Source organism: Haliotis rubra, unplaced genomic scaffold, assembly GCF_003918875.1.
Source record: "Haliotis rubra isolate DU_JTF1 unplaced genomic scaffold, ASM391887v1 Scf12, whole genome shotgun sequence".
In the NCBI taxonomy this organism is placed as follows: Eukaryota; Metazoa; Mollusca; class Gastropoda; order Lepetellida; family Haliotidae; genus Haliotis; species Haliotis rubra.
The window spans coordinates 3,190,928-3,215,560 of record NW_025765114.1 but is presented as its reverse complement, the minus strand read 5'-3'; the positions used below and the strand labels follow the sequence as shown (position 1 = coordinate 3,215,560).

The window sequence follows — 24,633 nt, the reverse complement described above, 5'->3', positions numbered from 1 at the left end:
GAAGTTGCCTCTGCTCTTAAACAGATATATGATCCTCCTTGACATCTCCATTAGGAAATCATGAGACGGATTATATCTTCAAGGCTGTCCCCCAGAATGGCGATAAGCTACCTTGCTAAGGAAGAAAAAAATACAAGCTGCCATGACTGCTGCAGCTAGCCTGGGAAACAGAATTCTGGGTATTGGGTGTCTCTGACCTGAATATATTGAGATTATTACACGGGCAAGTGTCATACGACTTGTACGAAACCAGTGTGAAATTTTGTATTACCCGAGCAAGGGCAAGGTATATATTACCTGACCCATGAACTAAATGGCCACTTGACCTCATACCAGACCATCTCATGAAAGGTCAATTGATACTTAAGTCCTGCCAGCCTTTTGAAGATCTACCTCAGGTACAGGTGATAGAAGAACCACTGCATTGCTTCAGCCAAGTAAACCGACTTTCAACACTGTGGACTCACTGTGTAGACTTGACACAGTCACAGTGACATAAGAACCCCTGCATTGCTTCAGCCAAGTATACAGACTTTCAACACTGTGGACTAACTGTGTAGACTTGACACAGTCTAAACAGTTCAAAAAGTACTCTTTTGAACTCGGCTGACCTTCTGAATTTTGATAAGATTTCAAAAAGTTACAAGCCCAAAATGGATTTAACCAGACCAGACACGAAGATAAGGTGAATTTACTCAGATGTATGAAACATGTACAATTTTTACCAGACAGTCGGGTTGGGTAGCTGTAAATTTAAGGTCGGATGGGCCTTATTTCATACACTGAATTAGCAATATTCCACCAATATCACAGCACGGGACAGCAGAAATGGGCTTCACACATTGTACCCATAGGGGGAATCGAACCCAGGTCTTCAGCGAACACTTTAACCACTAGGCTACCCCACTGCAACTTGGATTGGTAAGACTAGAAACTACATCACAAAGTGGCCACAACTACTCCCTAAGACCGAGCTTCCACAGAAACACTACGGCTCATTGTTTGCTGCAGTTTTCAGCACCTGTGAGGTAACTCCAGTATGAAACAGTCTTCATAATATCAGCTGATAACTGATGAATCAAGAACACAAATGTATGTCATTGTAGACACGAATACTTGCTACAACTGCCTTGACCGTGACATGATTGCCAACAGTCCTATTTGGGTTTCTGCTGATATACATGATATGTCAAACCGACTGTCTTTTCAAGACAACATATGGAGACAGTGTTTAGAGCTAATGAAAGTAGCACAAGGTATTTGCTATCATTAACAAGTGTAGCAACTTGGAGAAACATCAATAAACCTGGACTTCTTCACAACACATGGTTGAACGATATGCATGCTGTTACTTTCAGAGCAATCATCCCAAGAAACAACCAGTCAGAATAAAGTATTTTAATGCATCATTTTCATGAATTTAGTTAAAAGCATTTTGTGATGGACGGTTGGTTACATGTAACAATTTTGTAACCCATTTTAATGGAATGATACAAATGTTTTTGTATAATGAAATATTGGCATCCATATTGCATTGTGGAGGGCAATACTATTCAGATGTATCAGTTTTTGAAAGTTCACATGTTTGTCTATAACATAAAGCACTATGTACTTAGGACTTGCTGCCATTTTAAAACACTGTTTCTATTCTGAAATACTTCATTCGGTTGTAGCATGAATAATGCCGATTCCGGTTGTCCTTGAAATAACTGCTCTGAAAACAGGATTCCAGCTTAAAGGTTCACATTTGATCCTAACAATCTTAACAGGGCCATATTGTGTTCACAACAGGCCCCTAACATGCATAAATAACTTAATCAAATATTCAAAATTGTTTCAAAAACTGGCAGCACCTTATTACATCACGGCTCAAAGAAATGTAACTCTAGCACGGGGGAGTGTGTTGTGGAGACCGACTATTTGGGACAGCATGGGTTATCCACCATTAAGACAACATCTATCCCATAATGCTCCACCAGCTCCATGAGGAATGTGCGGTCACCCACAGGGTCAAGGCCCATGCTTTTCATGTGGTCAGAGGTCAACTGGCGATCTTGTGAACATGAGATGTCCAGAAGGGTTTGGAAGAGCCTGTCGTTGAGTTCTGTGAAAAAACTGAAACGAAACAAGGAAGATATTGAGTAGCTGCAAGTCTGAAGAGTCCACAGGATAAACGCTGGCAGCAGTCTGCCAGACTCAGTCAGTGTGTCTGATTTGAAATGGATCGTGAGAGCTGGAAGAAGACTTTGCTAGACAGTGCCATTTCATGTCACCGGTAATCATTGTGAAAGATTTCCAGGTTTATACTGCTGCACAAGGTTAATAAATTTGCAATGTTTGATGAAGAAATCTGGTTTGATTTTGAAGGTACAACCCTCACTGTCAGCTGAGTCTTATACCAGGATCAGTGGATACAGTTTACCTTTACTGCCACCATTGTAACCCTGATGTGTTGGGTGATTGAATTAGTCAGTATGGTTTTATGCCGCTTTTAGCAACAATCCCGCAATATCACGTCGGGGAAAACCAGAAATGGGCTTCACACATTGAATCGATGTGGGGAATTGAACCCGGGTCTTCGGTGTGACGAGCCAATGCTTTAACAACGAGGCTAACCCTCCGCCCCCTGATGTATTCAACAGTTAAAGTTAGAATTACTAAGAAATGGTCGAGTGTGTAAGCTTTAACTCCGCTTTTAGTAATGTTCAACCAATGCCAGGGCAGAGAACACCAAAATGAAATTTTTAGAGTAAAATTAATATTTTATACTTATCCTGACTCATGCTTATTGCTTGTCTTCTTCTTCTTGCGAACATAGTGGAACACGTGTATCTCCCAATTGAAGTTCCCTTCAATTAAAAAATCACTAATTAGTACTCACTACGAGTTACCTCCCTTCCACAAGAGCGGGAACGAGGGCGCCACCTGAACCCATGTGCCTCACTCTCTCCTTTTGTTTCGAGCCCGACACTTTATTTTTCCGAAGAAATCCAAAGTGTTAAGTGGGGAGGACGGGAGGGCTTACCTCATGAGTCAGGATAAGTATAAAATATTAATTTTACTCTAATTAATTTCATATTTTTCCTTATCCTGACTCATGCTTATTGCTTGTAGAATCCGACGGAAAAGGAGGTGGGAATATATATACTTTGGATTTAAATAATTAGTGATTTGAACTGTGATGATTGTAATAACCCTATGGGAACTTCATAAAGGCACTGAACTGATGAATTCCTGCTGTTTAACTTATCAGCTGCCATATAAAGGTTATTACAATTTATTGAATATGATAAAAGTATATACAACATTAATGTAAGCTGAAGCTATTAATGTGATAGTATAAACTTCTGTGAGTTTATAGTGGATACTTTTATAATTAACCAAAGTATTAAGCTTAAGATATGCATATATTTAAGCTATAATAGTATAGTACTGTGCTTAAGATATAATTATAACTTAAGCTGTATAATAGTAACCAACTCCTTAGAGTTTGTTAGCTAATACATTTATGCATATGACCATATGACTGAGCTTAAGGATTAATGAAACTTAAGCTGAACATATATATAGTAGCAAAACTCCTAGGAGTTGTAAGCTTATATATAGTATGATATAAAAAGAAATAGTACTGAGCTTAAGATAATAAATTAAACTTAAGCAAAATATATAGATAGCATGTAGCTATTTGTACTGTTATCAGATAAGTATAAAATCTGTAAGATAGACTTATCTTCTCCGTGGAACTGTCAACTGTTGAGCAAGGACCATGGGACCGAAATGGTGGATACCTGAGATGTCCTCGGTGGTGATATCTCTCAGATAGTGGTTGGCAAACACCATATCGGATCTCCAGAAACATCCCACCATTATGGTATTCAACGAGCAATTCCCATGTAGAGCAAGAGTTGAGGCTAGCGCTCTAATTTCGTGAGGATTAGAAGCTCTTGGAGGGTCGAGTCCTGCAGCCTTGTAGGCACGTAGTATGACAGTTCTGATCCAGATAAAGATCGTAGTACGTGAGACTTCCGTCTGCGTAGCTGTAGATATAGGGATAAATAATCTCTTGAATTTCCCTCTGCTCTGTTTGGATCGTTGGAGATATATTTTCAGTGCTCTCACTGGGCATAATGATAGATCCATCGTATCATGCGGTCCAAGTATGGATGAGAAAGCTGGGACGTGGAATAATCTGTCTGGTTGACCTGGCAGTTGGTTTTTCGCTATAAAATCCCAGCGAAGTCCCAGATGAGCGATGTTATGAATATCATCAAAGCGTGTTCTCTCGTAATCCAATGCGTGAATCTCTGACATCCTGGCGGCCGTAGCTAGTGCTAACAGGAATAAGGTTTTGTGGGTCAGTGATTCAAATGATGTAGATAGCAATGGTTCATAAGCCTCACTAGTGAGGTGTTGGAGCACTATATTTAGATCCCAGGCTGGAGCGTGAAACTTCCGTTTCTGATCCTCCAATCGGAACGCTCGTAACAAAGCAAGTAACTCTGGTGTTTTTGTTAACTTGACGCCCGTTCGCATAGTTATGACAGAACTTATAGCTGCAAGATAAGTGAACAAGGTTGAGCCTTTTAGATTCTTAGTTTGCCGTAGATAACATAAGAAATCTGCCACTTGAGGATGTGTAGCATATCTGGCTGTAAATCCTTTCTTAGCAGCGTAATTGACAAAACTGTGCCATTTGTCATCGTACAAGTTACCAGTTGAGTTACGTAGTGCAAGCGTGACCGCTTTAGCCGCTCTGGCAGAATAACCTCTCTTATTCAGACATGCCTTGATAAAATCCATACGTGAAGTTGGAATGCTTCTGGTGTTTCGTGCACTTGTTTGGTGTGCGGATGTATCAATAGATTGGCGCGTTGTGGGAGCTGAAGAATTGGTTTTCCCATTACTTGAATGAGATCTTGAAACCAAGTTCTCGCTGGCCAGTAGGGCGTGACTAAAATCAGATGGAGGCTCTGCGTTTGACTGATTTTCTGTAAGACTTGTGGGATCAACGCTGGAGGCGGGAAAGCGTACGCGTTGAGTCTCTCCACGATATGCTTAGTGCGTCCGTTGCCCATGCTAGTGGGTCTGGCACTGGCGACCACGAATGTTGTCAGTTGCTTGTTGAATCGAAAGTGGCGAATAGGTCTATCAGTGGAGATCCTATTTCCATGATTATTTGATTGAATATCTCTGTGTGGAGCATCCATTCTGTCGGCGACGGTTGGTGTGGCCGAGAGAGAGCGTCTGCTAATACATTCTTTGCTCCTGGAATGTGGCAAGCTCTGACGTGTATGTTTAGATTGTCCATTAAATCGAACAGTCTGAAACATCGAGTTAGTAGGTTCTGTGACCTTGTTGAACCTTGTTTGTTCACATAAAACGCCACTGTTGAATTGTCTGTGTGAACCATCAACTGAGCGTTCTGTAGTATGTTGCTCCAGTGACTTATGGCGTTTATGACTGCTTGCATCTCTAGCAGATTTATGTGACATTTGCTCTCTTGATTGCTCCATAGGCCTGATGCTGTCCTGCCAGCAAGGTGGGCTCCCCAACCTTGTAGTGACGCGTTTACGTAGAGATGTGTGTTCGATTCCGGCTCTTCTAAGGAGACGCCTGCGCAAACATTCAATCTCTTGGTCCACCAGAGTAGATGTGGTTTGACATAATCTGGTAGACTGAATGGTAGAGGGTCCTCGAGATGAGCATTGATGAGGACTTGTAACGGACGTAATTGAAGCCTGCCTCTGACTGTCAAGTCTTGAGCTGATGTGAGTAGTCCCAATTGGCTCTGCCACTGTCGTAGTGGTAAAGGAGAGAGTAGGGCTTGAGGAATAAGTTGTTGGATCTTGATCCATCTGTCCTCCGGGACTACAATACGATTCTGAGCTGTTAGAAATCGTATACCTAGAAATTGCAGATCCTGCGTTGGTTCTAGGTCCGACTTGAGTAGATTTACTAACCATCCTAATTGTGTTAGTAGCTTGATTATAAAGATCAGCTGTAGTCTGAGACGCTGTGGATCTGGATCCACTTGTATACCGTCGTCTAGGTAAAAAGCAGCGCTGCGAAGACCTTGACGATGTAGGTATGAGACAATAGGCTTGGTCACTCTTGTGAATACCCAAGGGGCGATGTGATTCGAAGGGAAGAACCTTCCATTGGTAATGTTTCCGTCTAGGATAAATCTTAGATATTTCCTTGAGTTGGGATGAATCGGAATGTGTAGATATCGTCTTGCAAATCTATGCTGGCCATGTAATCTTTGGGGCGAATTAAATGCGAAGTTAGCGGTAAGTGTATCATGCAAAAGCGTTGGTGGTTTGAATAGATATTCTCTGTTGAAGATGCTCATGTTGTATATGAGACGAAACTTCTCCTTGGAATTTTTCTTCGCACTAGGAAAACTGGGGAGTAGAAACCTGGTACGATGTTTCGTTGATCCAGAACTTCAAAGGCCTGTTTGTTTAGTAGAGTAAGTACTGTTTCTCTTAACATAGGTAGTTGTTGTGCCGGTTGAGCGTTGAACCCTGGGGGTTGACTGTTAACGGAGGCTTGGCCTTGAGTTGTATTAGATATCCGTGCTGTAGGATGTTGGATACATATGGATCTTGTAGTATTCCCCAGTTTTCCCAGTGTAGCTGAAGGCGTCCACCCACTTGAGACGGTTGTACTGGAACGGCTGGGGGTGGAAGACTCCAGTCGTTCCGAACCTGAATTTCATCATCTAAATCCACGGGCACCTCTGGATGATCTGCCTCTAGCTGATCCTCCCCTAAATTTGTTGTATGGGCGACGAAAAGAATCCTTGGGATCTTTAGCTGCAGCTAATTTCTTGTCCCGTGCTTTCTGTAGCCCCGAAACTTAGACTTGCCCGAGTATCTCTGTGTTGACTGTTTAATGACGTTCGCTAAGGTATCCATGGATCTGATCATAAGAACCTCTCTCGAGTCTCTAGATACTTCTTTGGAGACCTTGTCTATGTTGCCACCAAACAGTAAGGGCGATGACCATGGAGCTGTGTATAGAGATTCTGTAAATTGCTTATCCCAAGAGCAGGAGGCTAGTAAGCCTTGCCGACGAGCCATGGTAGTAGTTTCAGTAAGCGCTGACAGGTGCTCTGTAAGAAATTGGTGGTCTCTTTTCTGCATGAGTAGAGCTGAGTAGATCATTCTATCTTCCTCCTCTGTAGAATTCTTGAACTTGGTGATGAGAGTTTCATTAATCGTTCTAGATCTATTCAATCCAAAGAACATTCTCCTGGCGATGGTATCTAATTGAGCGAATTTGCGATCGTCTACTTTGTAACTTCTGGACTTGGCATCGCTGATTAATTTAAAGTTGTCATCAATATCCTGGGCCTTGAAAAAGGGGTCCATATTGTGTCCAGCAAATTTCTTGGCATTGAAGACCGGGAAATGTGTAGATTGGACTTTCGAAGATTTGGAACAGGCTGTATCCAAATTAGCTAGTACCGCTGCAATCGGGTCAATAGGAGGTAAGGTGATATTGTCTACATCATCATCCTTCATCAGGTAAGTCTGAGTTGAATTCTCGTTCTTCGATGGGGAAGCAAGTTGTAACTCATTCACCATCCAGTATCTAATCTCAGCATCTGAGAAAATGATACCTTCTTCCTCTGATGTAGGGTCACATGTCGGAGTCCTAGATCTGTAGGAAGATCTATGAGAGGACTGTGGTGAACGGACTGACGAGTGGCTAGTGTAAGGAGACCTTGGAGGAGACATCCTCGGCGAACGCTAGGGACTTCGCGAAGCTCTTCTAAATCTTCTGGGCGAGGTAGATATGGAGCCACTTAGCCTTTGCGACCTTCGCGAATGTATCGAGTCAGTGTCCGAATCGACATATGAGCGCTTGCTTCGCGAACGACCTCAGTGTTCTACAGGGTGTGGGCTCGGCGAAGCGCTCCTTCTCCGCGATGTCCCTCGCAACTGGATAGGCTCTAGCTCCCGCGAGGAGGCGGCCTGGGACTTCCTTTGTGAAGTGATCGCTACGGGCTGGGTTGCCCTTCGCGGAGGCGTGTTGTGGGCTCTGGGGCCCAACGCGAAGCCAAGGCGGGCTCTGGGGCCCTGTATGACTTATTATGGGTTGGGTTCTGGGGCCTCTGTAAACCGTAACGGTCCTCCATCAGTCTCATGATTTGGTTAACCAGGTCGTCTGGGACGGTCTGCGCTGGCGTTGAGGGTGGCCTCTCTGTGAAAGTGACAGGACCCTCAATCGTAAACTCAGGCGTCAGCGTAGGCATCTCTGGTTGCGTGTTGATCTGCGCTGTAGTGACGGTAGCAGATACTGGACGTTTCTTATGACGTACATCTGGAATGATAATCGGAATGTCATCATCATATAAACATAATTCTGAGACAGGTAGAATATCGGAGGCAAAATTATTTGTAGCTTTCGTAGATTTCCCTTTTGACAAAGCTTTGGACCTGGGGGTTCGAAGCGTACGTTGAGATGATGTGGACGCTTTCCTAGTCTTAGACTGTGAAGACGGAATGTCTTGAGATGCAGGTCGCTTCTTGGACATGGCGGACTGCGTCCCACGCTTATCTCCCGAGGGAAACTCCGGCAGGCCACCAGCCGGTGGCGGGTCGTCAGTCAACAGTTGACAGGGTATAATAGCTTCCGATCTATTAGCCATGACTGAAGATTGTTTGCGAGATTTATCTGCCTTCCGTCTCAAAACGGAACATAAATATTTATCAAAGGCAGAAATTGGTAAATTAATACCTAATTTACAACGAGAAACAATAGAACATGGAGTAATGCAACTAGGGCATTTTAAATGTGGATCGGTAGCGGAATAACGTAGGTTACAACCTGTGCAGATTCTCATTAACGTAAACTGCTGAACAAACACGGCGAACCGTGAATAAAACAGCAGAAACACGACTAATAATCAATGCAAGTTGAATAAGGATACTAGTTACACCTCTATAACTGAATATAAGAGGTACTAAACTAAATATAAATAAAGGATATAGTGTGTTGGGAGACACAGGCGCTCTCACGTCCAGCTCACTGGGCGAAGAAGGAGAGAGTGAGGCACATGGGTTCAGGTGGCGCCCTCGTTCCCGTGCTTGTGGAAGGGAGGTAACTCGTGGTGAGCACTAATTAGTGATTTTTTTAATTGAAGGGAACTTCAATTGGGAGATACACGTGTTCCACTATGTTCGCAAGAAGAAGAAGACAAGCAATAAGCATGAGTCAGGATAAGGACAAATAATGGGCTTCACACACTGTACCCATGTGGGGAATCAAACCCAGGTCTTAAGCGTGAAGTCAAAGAGTCTAAAAGTCTGAACATGAAACAGTGTGAAACTGGAAGGACAGAAAGCATAACATGAGCAATGTGTTTTCTGGTGTATGATGACAAGTTATGGCAGCATCAATGTAAAATCAGGTGTATCTAATCCAGTCATGGCAAACTATTTCTCTCTCCCCATGAGTTGGAGACAAGTTCAACTTGATTCAATATGAAGTAACAAGCTACTCTGTCAACAGGTTATCATATCAAGCTGCCCTTACTTTGAGAAGAACTCCTCTTCATCAATCACCTGCTCCCCTGCTTCTTGTAGGGAGAATACATAGGAGGATCTGCAGAAGAAGAGCCATAACATACACACTACAGGCACCACAATTGGAATGTGAAAACATAGTTAGCAAGACGGATAATGAACTGTGTAGTCATCTTCAACAAACACTCAAGTATTGTGGGTCTTTCCTCAGTTTGTACATGGGAGCTGCCTTTACTCGGTCCGTCTTTTGTTTGTTTGTTGTTTAATGCCGCTCTCAGCAATATTCCAGCTAAATGGTGGCTCTTTGTGAATAATAGAGTCTGGACCAGACAATCCAGTGATCAACAGCATGAGCATCTATCTATGGGATAAAATGAAATGTGCCCACCAAGTCACAAGCCTGACCACCCAATCCTGTTAGTCACATCTTGCGACAAGCATGGGTTGCTGAACACCAGTTCTAACCCTGATCTTCACAAGTCACCTGAGGTTACAGATATCAAATATATGAAGAGTTTATTTACTTGTCAAAATATCTGACCAGTTCTTAGAGTATTGATTTGAAGTTTCAGAACAAGTTTCTGTATCGCAACTGTTTACCTTTGATTGTTGAGTTTGGCATATTTTTCCCTGTCAGCATCGCTGATTTTAAGTAGGTCTTTGAGCGCAGGTGTGTGTGCCCTAACCATCTGGTTGTCTATGTACACATCATATAGATGGGTCTTGCTCTCAAATATCTTCTCTGTAGTGCCTGCACAAGTGTGAAAGACAGGATAATAGTATGTTATAGAAACACTCTCTGTCAGAATACATCCTTACCTTCAATACACCATATATACTGCCACATAATGCATGTCTACCTTCAACATACACAATATACACACACACATATATATATATATACTTACAAGCTATATATGTCACTTCATTCTCCAATGCCTCAATATCAGCTACATTCACATAGAAGTGAGGCCGGAAGTCATGTCGTGTAAGCCCTTGTATATTGTGGTTACCAAGACAACAAGCACAGTACACTGAAACAGTTCAAATTTTCATTGGTGAATTCGACATTATTAAATTAAGTCTTCAAATATAACACAGGATACCATCAACCATCACATGATATATCATAACTGCACATTGTGTTAGATCAGGTCTCTAGAAGTCCTTTTGTCCTTAAGACATCAGGGTCTAGTTGTTGTGTAATTAACACTTAATTCTTACTGACTTTAAACAAAAAACAAAATTGTTTTCAGTGAAAGAATGAAACACTTTGATGAGGGTTACACAAAATTCTGTCTTGTTGTTTGTTTATTGTTCATTCATTCATTTTCAATATTCCAGCCTGATGTTTCCATCAAAGGTTCCCTGTAGCTAATGCTGGTCAGATCAATGTCCGACCAAGGAGATGATGGTGATGCTCCACGTTCAGGGTCTACACTACTGTTTGTCTGATATGGATTCAGTTGCTTCCAATGTCCCACCTCTGTAACACACCACCCCAATGGGCGGAGGAGAGAAGAAGAGGATGCGCTTCTGCAGTAGGGCAAACTTCCACAGCGTGTAGATCTGTTCTCCGAAGAACTTGATGAACTGGGAGAAACAGCCAGCTGGGTGGGTGATCTGGAAGGGAGGAGAGTGAGTGTAAGACTGAGAGTATCTGATTACTCTAATCATGGAGAATCAGTAATGCTTCCCTTACCACTCATCTGAGAGAAAAGTTGGTTCAAGGGAGGCAACTCATTTCAACCTACATATTTCAATTCTCCGATGCATTCTCTTAACAAGAGGACACAATCATTGATATGAATAATAATATAAGTTGTTCACTGGTCTCGATGGGGACATGGGCTGATGTACCCTCGATGTTTGTTTATGTTCCCTGAGCCCTTAATGTTCATTTTGAATTGATTGAGCACAGGTACAAATCTTTTTGTAGCCATTGCTAGATTTTGCTGACAAGAAAAACAGATTTAGAGTTATCTCCCTTCCATCAATTTGCATTTGCAAAACATCGGTAATTTCCGTACATCATGCGTGATTCAGTGTTATTCGAGATAAAGAATTACTACCATGAAGTACCAAATGAGTTGCCATTGACAGCGGGGTACATTGAAATGTTACTCGCTTGTAAGCGGGGTACATTGAAAATAATAGAAGAGCGCTCAGCCAATCAGAAAGCGACATTTATGTGTGAGGTAAGAAAATATGTCATGAAAAATCATATCAAACTTTTTGTTATGGTAACTTCAAAAATCCCAAACTATCAAAAGGCACCAGTTCACCACTAGACGAAATACTGAACAGTTTTCAAGATTTGCTCTGGAAACAATAATGTCAGTCTTGTCAAAACTGCTGTTTGATAGATCCATCTATCTTGTTTAGTGAAGAAATACTGTTCATTCTCAGTTATCTACTCCCAAAATGACACACATGGACTGACTGTGTCTATTCTTATAACCTCTAGCACATTAAGCTAAAACCCATTGCAGAAGAAGAAAATGAGTATAGCACAAGTTGCCATGAGAAACACTGCTGACAGAGATGACCAGATACAGATGATACAATGCTAAGGCCATAGGTGTGACCGAAACCTTTCAACAAGGCTTCCAATCCCAGGGAGAACCTGATTTAATTTTTTTAAGTTACAAGTTCTGTATATCTAAGACCTGCATCAAGACCTCCTACATTCACTACAACTGAAACCCACATGACTCACTCATGTGTGGATTAATAAACTCTCCACTACAGCAAGATCTACAATGGAACCAGTTATCTTCATCATGATAGAAATACTTGACATTGGGTCACCTGTACCTCATGTGCTGTCCGCTATGTGGGATATTGCAGAATGCTTGGTTCACGCTTCCAGAAGTGAAATCAACAATAACAACACGACTCTTTGTGAAACCATAAGCGTTATGACTGTTGCAGTGCAGGGATCACTATGTGAAGCAAGAAATATGCTTGTAATTCATGCCATTAATCATGACCTAGGGTCCGTTTCACAAAAGCGATCAAAGCGCTACGACTGTCGTAAGTCCACACTAAAGTATGAGTTACGATCACTTTGTGAAATGGGGCCAAGGTGAATATTTCATGATAAAAAGGCTCCTGAAAGACGAAAAAGATGTGATTATGCTGTCTACCTCACTCAGCCTCACCTTCATTTCTGGCAAGAGCTCTTTGCTGGGCGTGGAAGGCGTGGATGCTGGGCTGGGGATCTTCAACATCTCCGATGACCCGCTCACCGGCAGCATCCCCTTCTTGTCATCATAGAAGGCTATCAGCTGTGTGTATATACCAGGCACCTCCAGCTGATGTCTGAAAACAGGTGGAGCTTTCACTGTCTCATCCTGACAATATCTAGCATTCAGCCTTGATAAGAAACAAATATCGAGGATGCAATCAATGATTGATAAAATCAAAGATGAAACACAATTGTCCATGGGAATAAATCAATAAAATGTCAAGATAGTTAACATTGTTGCCACACTACCCTATCAACAGACTAATGAAAACATGTACTGTAAGTCATTAATTTACTATTCCATTGTTGACAGAGAGCATCTTGCTTGAAATCAAAGTTTGTTGTTTAGTTCAAACAGTTAAAAACATGATGGTAATCAATAATTCACCTCCTGTGTTAATCATAACACAGTTCCCTGGCAATCTGCTGAACCTGGGACTTGCTGACATTCAATCTTTGTCATCATCAAAGAAATACAAAGAAATACAAACAAATGCGTAATCAAGCTGCCATAACACTACTGCAACAGTTGCACCTGTACTGCAACAGTGTCTTTAACCATTGTAGCACAAGTAAAAGTGTATCTGATGGTCAAGTAAAGATGTATGCGTATTACCCCAATGTATGCTGTCAGTCACCAAATTTGGAGACATTGGGTACAACAGTGCATGAAATATCGCATTAACAAGAGTTTGAAAAGTGTCATGGTGACCCTGAAAATAAGGGCAAGTTCATCAAAATCGACTGGTGTCTGTGTAATCCCCCAATGTAAGCTGTCACCAAATTTGAAGACATTGGGTGCACCAATGCATGGGATATCACGTCAACAAGAATCAGGACCTACGTATGTACCGACGTACGGATGCTGCTGAATACATAGTCCCCCGCTCCGCGTCGTGGCGGAGAACAACTAAGAGGAAGTCAAGAAACCATGTGGAGCAAAACTAGTGTGTTTTCCTTTAAGAATCAGGTTCATATTTCTGTTAACTGTCAATTCCCCGGTCATGATTTCAATGGAGATGACTTTTCAAGCTAAAACAGTCAAAGAATGACACAATATGTTCACATAATAAACTACTGTCACATATTAATCTGACATGGGAGTCCAAGATCTGCCTAGTTACCTGACTTGTGTCTCCAGGAACTGCATGTGTTTGTACAGGGAGGTGTAGGATGTAGACAGGATCCCAACAGACTTCATCCGTGCTCCTCGCTCTATCTCACTCTCAACCTTCATATTTTCAAAACAAGCCAGGCCGTACAGGTTCTCCTTCCGGAAGTAGCTGTAAAACAAAACACTGATTGTTTTTTCGATACGTATGTGGTGTATTTCAAACTAAAACACCCTAACATGTAAACTGGACACTATGCATATCTAAATCAAGATATATACTAGGCACATAAAGAAACTGTGCATACAAAAATTTAAAATCTAAATTTATCAAACCTGTGTAGACGCATAAGGATTTAAACTCAGAGATTAGTGACATGTATCCAACATGCATGCACGTGCCACGTCCCGTGACGTCAGTGGGTTCATCCTTGAGACGTGCAACACGTTGTTGCACATGCATTCCAGGAAAGAGAACAGAGCAAATGAATGCCACACAATACTGTCACTTTGGAAAGCTCAACCCCTGCCCATGCGATCGTTCAAAAATTGAAAAGCATAGCATGCCAAGGCTCACGTTTGCACAACGTCATGAGGCCATTGGGATGGTCCGTGGGGGAATGTCTCAACGACAAGTGGCTGCACATTTCCACTGCCACCGGAACACCATTTCTGCACTGGTGAGACGCTACCAGAACACAAATGACGTCATCGATCGGCCACGTTCTGGACGTCCACGTGTAACAACGCCAAGACAGGACAGATGGATAAGGGTGACCCATCTTCGCCACAGGTTTCAGACTGCAGTGATGACTGCCCAAACCATCTCAGGACTTCGCCGTATCCACCCCAACACAGTTCGACAACGTTTACGTCATCATGGGATCAGACCACGACGTCCCGCCATACGTCCTTTCCTGACACAACGTCATCGACAAAGCGCCCGAATGTGGTGCCAAAATCATGTCTGCAGACCCTTGTTTTGGTGGAGAAATGTTGTTTTACAGATGAGTCCAGGTTTAACATTTCCCATAGTGATGGACGCCAACGTGCCTATAGACGCGTGGGAGAACGTTATGCACAGGCCTGTGTCTTGGAGAGGAATCGCTTTGGTGGTGGTTTCGGGATGATTTGGGGTGGAATAACAGCACGCCAAAGAACTCCTTTGGTGATTGTTCAGGGCAACTTAACTGGTGTGGGCTACAGGGATCAGATTCTTCGACCTGTGGCAATTCCTTTTCTGCAACGTCATGGCCCTGGGTTAACATTCCAACAGGACAATGCCCGCCCTCATACGGCAAGGGTTGCTATGGATTTCTTGCAACACCACAACGTTGACGTACTACCTTGGCCTGCAAATTCACCGGATCACTCCCCGATAGAGCATGTTTGGGATGAGATGGATCGACGTCTACGCCGTCTTACTCATCCGCCAGATAACGTCCTTGACCTTGCAACAGAACTTGAGAGAATCTGGCGTGACATCCCACAAGCCTTCCTTGCACATTTGATAGGCTACCTTGGTCATTTGACCCCTGTCCCGCTTGTGGACTCGTGACGTCATTGTGATTGACTTTTCAATTGAAATTCTCCCGACTTGTTATGGTCTCATGATCCCTCCATTAAAGTTTATATGTACCTTTGACATTGTTATCGTACTTATCAACTGGGATAATATTTTGACAATGCACAGTTTCTTTATGTGGCTAGTATACTTCGATTCCTATTGTCTTGAAGTCTTAGAGAAATAGAAATCTGACGTTTATTCATCTCTTGTGATTATCATGACATCATATGATAATGATCAAATAAATAAACAAATACACACATTTATCAGTGACTCATCAGCATGATCAGGGTAATCTTTATAATCAGTTTTATCTGGTGAAGCAATAAACTGATTGTGACAAAGCAAGTGATCTGACACATATAAATATGAGATAACATGGTTTGACTGTACTTTGAAACATTATTATTTCTTTCGATAAATAGTTTAACAAATGGAGCTATTTATTCTATGAAGCAGTTTAAGCTCAGCTATTAGTCATGATATCTTTGAACGACAAGTCATCTTCAGGCAGGTAAAACATGTACAACATGTATCTATGAAACTGAGTCCAGCTGTACTTTCTTACCATCTGTCAGTTAATATAAAATCAAAATAACATTTATTTTCAGAAATTCATTTGTTATAAGAAACTAATCGAAATGATAGTCTTTATTACCCTGACCTTGAGTATGAAAATAGGGCAACATCAAGTTGGCTATTGATGTTGAAACAGATGAACACAAATATGCATGGAATCAATATGTATAAGAACTTGATGGTGATGTGGGAAGCAGGCCGCATGTTGTCCTGAACACTGACATCAGTCAGATCCTCTTACATGGCCTGTATCCAGCACGAGGTCGAATGTGTGTTGTGTCAAATAAAGCACATTTTGTAGATGAGAAATACATATACCATCTTGAATGGTTTATGTGAATAACACTGAGGCTGAAATATTAAAGTTGGAAGTTGTCATCCCTTAAAACAATGAGGAGAATGCATCCATGGTGAAACCTCACGGTGTATGTTTTAATATGTCTTGTCCTTAGTGTATACAATAGGGGTGGGTATTGCAGAGAATTTTCATATTGCGATATATTGCGATTCGAAAGCATATATTGCGATACATATTACAATATATTGCAAGAATATTTTTTTTCATAAAAAATTACTTATAATCGAGTTAATGCTTGATTTATAAAGCAAAAACACAACAAAATCACTATGCTTGATTAAGCTTTAGTAAAAACTTTTAATCATGTTAAAATGAAGGAAACAAGGAAAAGAACAATTTAACATCAACACAGTGGTTACTAGTTTGAACTAGTTTCTCCACTCTCAAAAAAGCCCTGAGATTTTAGACAGCAACTTGACCTGGTCAGGACATATCAGGGATCACTGGTCAATAATGAGTAAATATATATATAACATTCAGATCCAAAACATTGCGAAATACTTGAACAAAAATTAACAACACAACTTCAAACCGAACTTAACTTGATTTCCAGTGTGAAAAACGGAAATATCCGAAGATTTCCGAGTGTTACGAAGTTTTCTGAATGCATGTCGAAAAACTAGTTTTCAATCCGGGTATGGCAATACGTATCGTTTTCATGTCTGAACCGGTAAATACCAGTAAACCGGTTATATTGCGCAGCCCTAGTATACAAAATCAACTAGAGAAACATGATACATGGCCTGAGAGCTGTTTGTTACTTACACAAAATCCTTGTCCAGGGTATGAGAACCACTAGCCATGGCCTTGAACTCTACCCCATCAAGGTCAGTTTCTTCTGGTGAACACCATTCCACAAGATTACCTGTGCACAGAATAACATGTTACAAACAAGCTAACACACTTAAGAATGGTTCATGGTCATAAACAGCTCAGTAATCCACAAACCATTAACATTAAGCCTTTCTTACACGGAAATTCAGATTCTTAGTACCGGTAGATGATGTTAAGGGACCGTATGGCTGTGTGTGTGTGTGTGTGTGTGCGTGCGGTGCGTGCATGCGTGCGTGCGTGCGTGTGTGAGAGATGATGATTTTAAGGGGGTCACCCATTTATTTCTGGGAGGGAAGGGGGTCAGCAATTTTGTACACATGTATTAAGGGGTCAACAATTTTGTAAATAAAAATATTTTAAAATTATGCTTAAAAATTATGGGAAGGGGAGGGATCATTGATTTTGTACATGATATGCAGGGGGTACATTTTAGGGGGTCATTCACATTGTACATGCTTCTGTACAAAATCATCAACCCACCCACCCACCCCTCAATAAATTATGAACGGTCCCTAATCATCAGGTATATCTGTTATAATATATAAGCATGAAAATATATTATGCATATATTATGCATATACATTTCATTCAATGCAACAATGTAAAATTAAGCATAAATCATCTTCCTGGATACCTGACAATGTTAACATTGATTGGGACAGTTTGGAAATCACATATGGGAACATTAACTGACATTAAATGAAGACTTGGGGCTAAATAACATTAATTGATGCATATGTTTTTGAGCCAGTACAATGTTAGTTTTCTAAAATGATTCTGCTCCATTTCTTCACCACCTCATTTTCAAACATTTGGATTAGAAAAAGAGAAGAGATACCAACTTCCCATCAATACTACTTGCTCTTGGATGCCATTATGCTCAGAAGCCAATAGGGGCATTAAACATACACAGTATGGTAAAGTAACCATATTATTTCCACTCAAAACATCATGTCCATGTTCGTGTTTTGAGACAGAGAAATCACTCGGCTGCTCTGGGTGCTTTGTTCACTGATGTAAGTAATCACAATGAGATTGGGAATTTGCAAATATTTGTTAATGCAGTGTGTATACCAGTTCTCTTGGCAGATGACTGATCTCCTTCAGCATGTCAAACTCCATATACACGTCCATATCTAAACTTGACCAAATCTGATACACTGGCAATTTTAGTTGAAATGTCAAGATTGTTGAATCTATGGTAAGACCAGTTAGTAATAAATAGTGAAAACATTTTCAAACTTGGCTTCACTCTTAACATGATTAAACTAATATCAAGCAGTGTGTATGACAATAATTTACATCTTGACAAATCTCCATGATGTACCAGCTGTTACCATTCCACAGTTATACGTATTGAATAATAAACAACTGAACAAAGCAGAAAACCCACCTGTTACCATGGAAACTTGGTATCTGACATTATACTGACTGACTGAGTTTAGTTTTACGCCGCTTTTAGCAATATTCCAGCAATATCACGGCGGGGGACACCAGAAATGGGCTTAACACATTGTGCCCATGTGGGGAATCGAACCCGGGTCTTCGGCATGACGAGTGAACGCTTTAACCACTAGGCTGCCCCACCGCCCCCTTGATCGTCAGTGTATTTATCACTAAGATTCCATCAACCATACACTGGGCACACAGTTTGTAAGTCAACTCTCTTCATCACATGCATTACTTCAGAGTAGTACTTTATACTGGATGTTAACACATACTATAGTTCTCCAATTAATCAGCTTCTGTTGTCATTTGAATATGTTAACCTGCAAATATGGTATGTAAAAAGGCTTTTCTTTATTGTTTTTGTTAAAATTAAAAAATGGACTGGTTGGATGTAAGTTTGTAACTAATGGTGTCTATAAATCATGTACATCAAATAGGTTTGAAAATTAATACTTATACTATAGTAATATAATATTTGTCATCATAAAGAAACAAGACCCATGAAGATCTGGGTCTTCAGCAACCCATGCTTGTCAAATAACAGAAGGTGAGGTTCGCTGACGTGCTTGGAGCATGTGTACATAGAATGATTGCGTATGATGTAAATCAAAGGATTGCCAGACTTGATTACTACCAAACTACGTCTACAGTCACACAGCTGGAATATAGCTGAGTGTGTTTGATAAGCAAATAAACAAACAAACATAGTGAAACAGATTCTATACAGACGAGTGCAGCAGATTATATGAGTCATCCTGTGCTAGCAACACCTGTAACTCCCTGATGAGTGATGACAGCTATAGACACATGTAGGTTGCAATCTGTCATCAGTCAATAATCCCTTCCTAAGTAACAACACCCCCCCGGATCTAGGACAACACGCTCCTATTGATCTGTCAATACAAGTCGAATGACTGCATTCCACACTGCCAATTTCAATAAGCATATCCATGTTGATATCAGATGTACAGTAACTGATATCAATTGTCATGACTAGACTTGTTAAACATTCAACTTTACAACAGCTGACAAGCATACACGATTGGCTTGAAGTGTGTCATGTATACCAGCCATGTTGACATTACAATTTACAGTTTAATTTACTTATGGTAATATGCACAGGTTTAGCATGGTAAACATTTAGTGAAAAATGTCAGTTATTGGTTATTCACCTACATGAAAATAAAAGGATAATATTTTTTTACATGTGTCATCTTTTTTCTTACTCTCTGTCAGTGTCCATTAATAATAATAATTATGGCATTTATATTGTGCTGTCTCCATGCCATGAAGGTATGCTCAAAGCACATTATCACATCATTACCCTGGATAACACAAGCTGCCTGTTAGGCACTAGAAGGTTATAGTCACATTACTTTATCCCACTGGGTACCCATTTTCTGCTGGGTGACCCTCATATAAATGAAAAAAGAAATGTCCAATTAGTTTATCATGTTAATAACACATTACCACAATATAATCCACGTTACTTACATGTCATTCATTCATGATTCTCACAATGATTATATTTCAAACCTGTCTCCTGGCACCTGTGGTTCTATGGCCTTGATTTTCTCCAGTAGATCCATTCAGAGTTTCAAAGGTTGTGTATATAGGATTGTGAATAAGATATGAACCACTACTTATATAAAGGCAAGGCAAGACTGGAACATTAACCAAACTTACAAAAAAGACAAATTATTTACATAGACAAAATAAGATAATGAAACTAGAATGAGAATTATAGATTATCCAATGAATGGTAAGGTTGTAGTTCCACAAGTTTCATCTGCTAGGAAACACTGCCAGTCTGTAAATGGTTGGTTGGTTTGTTGTTTAATGCCACACACTTCCCTGCAATATTCCAGCTATATGGCGGCAGTCTATAAACAATCGAGTCTGGACCAGACAATCCAGTGATCAACAACATGAGCATTGATCTAAGCAATTGTGATATGATTATATGTGTCAACCAAGTCAGCGAGCCTGACCACCCAATCCTGTTAGTCTGCTTTTAGTCTGTAAAGGATAACGTACCATACGTCACAGATATACATGGATGCCATCTCATCTTTACTCTGACATGACAGTTTTACCCTCAAGTACCTGCCCAGTTTCAAACACGTTAAGAACAAATATGTTAATGTGCAAAATATAGGTACTTGTATATAAAGGTGAGAAGGACAGACTGTAGAAGTGAATCATGTATCACTCATTGTTACGTTGGGATGCATGCCCTCTCTGAAATGAACTGTCATTCAGTTTGGATTGGGGATCTGTTATGGAGCCACTATAGGCCTACTAAAAGGCACTATCAGAATCATTTAAGGGGAGCAGCAAAAATATGTGATTTCTTTAGCTTGTCATTTATTTTTGTTTGTCTGTTGGTTGTTTACTGATGCACTGGAATTTTCCAGACATATGACATCAGTTTGTAAATAATCAAGCCTGAACCAGACAATCTAGTGACTGACATCATAAAGCAATAATCTACTCAGCTGGGATACGGTAACATGCATCAACCAAGTCAGAGAGCCTGACAACCCGATCATGTCAGTAGGCTCTTACGACCACAGGCCCTCGTGTCTTTGCGAAGATCAATGATTTATAAAAGAAAATAAAAAATTGAGAGGATCCCCTGACTCGAAATGCTTCACAGTGCAATAAATCATGATGTATTTAATTGTGAAACGTTTCGAGTCAGGGTCATCTCAAAAAAAAAATCAATCTTCAATCCTTACAAAGACACAAGGGCTTGTGCTTACGACAATCATGGGTTGCTGAAGACCACATTAACCCGGATGTTCATGGGTTAGTCAGCTGGGTATAACCACTGAACAGGTACACATTTCAGTTCAGTAAACTATGGTTATAACAAACACGTAGGCACAACTAATGTTATAACTGTAGATTATTACAAATATTTCGACTAAAATATACAGCAAGTGGCTGAAAAAATCCCAGTTTGTTATATTTATTAGTTCGCTACAAACATAGTTAAATGCATATTCTGTACACCAATGGGAACTGGACGGTACCAACTGGACAATTAGAGATCTGAACCCAAACTGTTTGGGCAGACTTATGCCCCAATATTGCATAACCTGTATCAATTTATACCTAACCATTTGGATGACTCAAACCTAAATATTGCGTAACCTGTATCAATTTATACCTAACCATCTGGATGACTCAAACCTAAATATTGGATAACATGTATCCATTTATACCTAACATCTGGATGACTCAAACCTAAATATTGGATAACATGTATCCATTTATACTTAACCATCTGGATGACTGAAACCTAAATATTGGATAACATGTATCCATTTATACCTAACCATCTGGATGACTGAAACCTAAATATTGGATAATCAGTACCCATTTATACCTAACATCTGGATAACTCAAACCTAAATATTGGATAACATGTTTCCATTTATACCTAACATCTGGATGACTCAAACCTAAATATTGGATAATCAGTACCCATTTATACCTAACATCTGGGTGACTCAAACCTAAATATTGGATAACATGTATCCATTTATACCTAACATCTGGATGACTCAAACCTAAATATTGGATAACCTGTACCCATTTATACCTAACATCTGGATGACTCAAACCTAAATATTGGATAACATGTATCCATTTATACCTAACCATCTGGATGACTGAAACCTAAATATTGGATAACATGTATCCATTTATACCTAACCATCTGGATGACTCAAACCTAAATATTGGATAATCAGTACCCATTTATACCTAACATCTGGATGACTCAAACCTAAATATTGGATAACATGTACCCATTTATACCAAACATCTGGATGACTCAAACCTAAATATTGGATAATCAGTAGCCATTTATACCTAACATCTGGATGACTCAAACCTAAATATTGGATAACATGTACCCATTTATACCTAACATCTGGATGACTCAAACCTAAATATTGGATAATCAGTACCCATTTATACCTAACATCTGGATGACTCAAACCTAAATATTGGATAACATGTATCCATTTATACCTAACCATCTGGATGACTCAAACCTAAATATTGGATAATCAGTACCCATTTATACCTAACATCTGGATGACTCAAACCTAAATATTGGATAATCAGTACCCATTTATATCTAACATCTGGATGACTCAAACCTAAATATTGGACAATCAGTACCCATTTATACCTAACATCTGGATGACTCAAACCTAAATATTGGATAACATGTATCTATTTATACCTAACCATCTGGATGACTCAAACCTAAATATTGGATAACATGTATCTATTTATACCTAACCATCTGGATGACCATACATACAAAATGTGAATTTGTTCGACATGAAAGATTTGAAACATTATTGACTTGTATGCTTCCCTACAGTATGACCCAATGAAAAAGACAGTATATTAGACATTATTCATTTTATTTCTTACCTGTAGGAAATGATATTTGATGCTGGGGATTTTTCAATCAATGGCTCAAAATCCATAACATAAGTAAAGTAATTACAGTCACCTGAGAAAATTATCTACTCTTGTGCATAAAACAGATAAAACATGTTTTCAACTATGACTGTTTGACTGTTGTTTCATATAACAACACCTGGAGAGGCTAATTACTGACTGTTAAGTTTTTTTCACATTGTACATTTTCCAAGTCCTCTGCGGCATATGTTAGTACCATATATGCAGAACAAGTAAACATCTGACATATGTAAATCACAAATCACAAACACTGATTGAGTTCAGGCAATTAAGACCACTTGAGGACAAATTACAGACACTGATTTTCAGTCAGTCAGTTAATTGTTCATTCACAAACTAATGAATGAAACTAATGAATGAATGTTTGGATAGTAAAATGAACAATGTTTTTTGATATGTACCCAAAAATGAAGATAGAAATGTTTAAAGAAAAAAAAGAAATGTAAATGAATGAATATTTGAAATTTGAAAAGGACAAATTTTAGAAATGTAACAGTGCTAAACATACATTGCCATTAAAACGTCTCCAAATATTCTGACAAATACAGGATAATTGTTTCAAATGAGGTATGAATTTCCCATTTCCATTTGGTATGAATCAGTATGGGTAGACAGTGTCTAGTACAAGTAGCTTGAACATTTGTTTCATGAATCTTTTACCCTGTCATTCATAGGTTAAATTAGACGAGAGCCACAAAGCCGTTGACTACAGTCATGATATGACATGCCTTGACTATATAGGACCGCATCACAGCCTTCAGATACAGTTAAAAGTTTCGATCGTTCTAAATATACAAAAATCCCCTTCAGTTGAGCAAATTTGTTTCTGTATCCAGGTAGGGGTGTCAATTGTAGGGAATTGTATTACCCGTCACATTGTGGTATGGAGTACCTTACTTCTGCTGTATCATAACAATTCAAGCACTGCCTTGTCAGGTACTACGAATTTTTATATAACCCTGACATAGGTAGATATGGTAAACGCCCACATGTCTGCGACTAAGCACAATGTGGTATCAACATCTACGACATGGTGACATTTTGGCCAATACGGCGACGCATCGGCTTACAGGGTATGTACATGTTGACATGCGTATATCATAATGACTATTATAGCTAAACATTTTATGAATTCTATGTATCTATAAAAGTTTAAATTTCATTGAGCCTTCATACACATGGTAAAAAAATTATTTCAATGCTGCCCACCTGTTCTTGTGTCAAATGCGACAACAAAAATTGCTACAACATTATCAGGTTCAACAAGAACAGAGGCCGATGTGCTGCCACTGATCGTGATTACGTCGTTGGAAGCGTCACCTCCACTTGATCGCTCATTGTTATCATACAAGTGACGAATTTGTTGTCTTTGTGTTTCATAATCGTCTAACTGGTCAAATTTTAGAAGCGGGGATTTATCATGTTCCGCCATCTTGTTTA

The 24,633-nt window shown here is 40.0% G+C and overlaps 1 protein-coding gene across 1 annotated transcript; it reads right to left on the bottom strand.

Moving 5' to 3' along the window:
- Positions 1 to 1,383: 1,383 nt before the first annotated feature.
- Positions 1,384 to 24,633, bottom strand: LOC124262602 (DENN domain-containing protein 11-like). Its single transcript, XM_046697110.1, has 9 exons — positions 24,403 to 24,633; positions 17,167 to 17,266; positions 13,911 to 14,069; positions 12,701 to 12,860; positions 11,021 to 11,159; positions 10,445 to 10,570; positions 10,137 to 10,287; positions 9,547 to 9,615; positions 1,384 to 2,115 (listed from the first exon to the last, which is right to left on the bottom strand). Exons 1-9 carry the CDS (start codon positions 24,623 to 24,625, stop codon positions 1,917 to 1,919), a joined length of 1,326 nt encoding a protein of 441 aa, XP_046553066.1. The 5' UTR covers positions 24,626 to 24,633; the 3' UTR covers positions 1,384 to 1,916.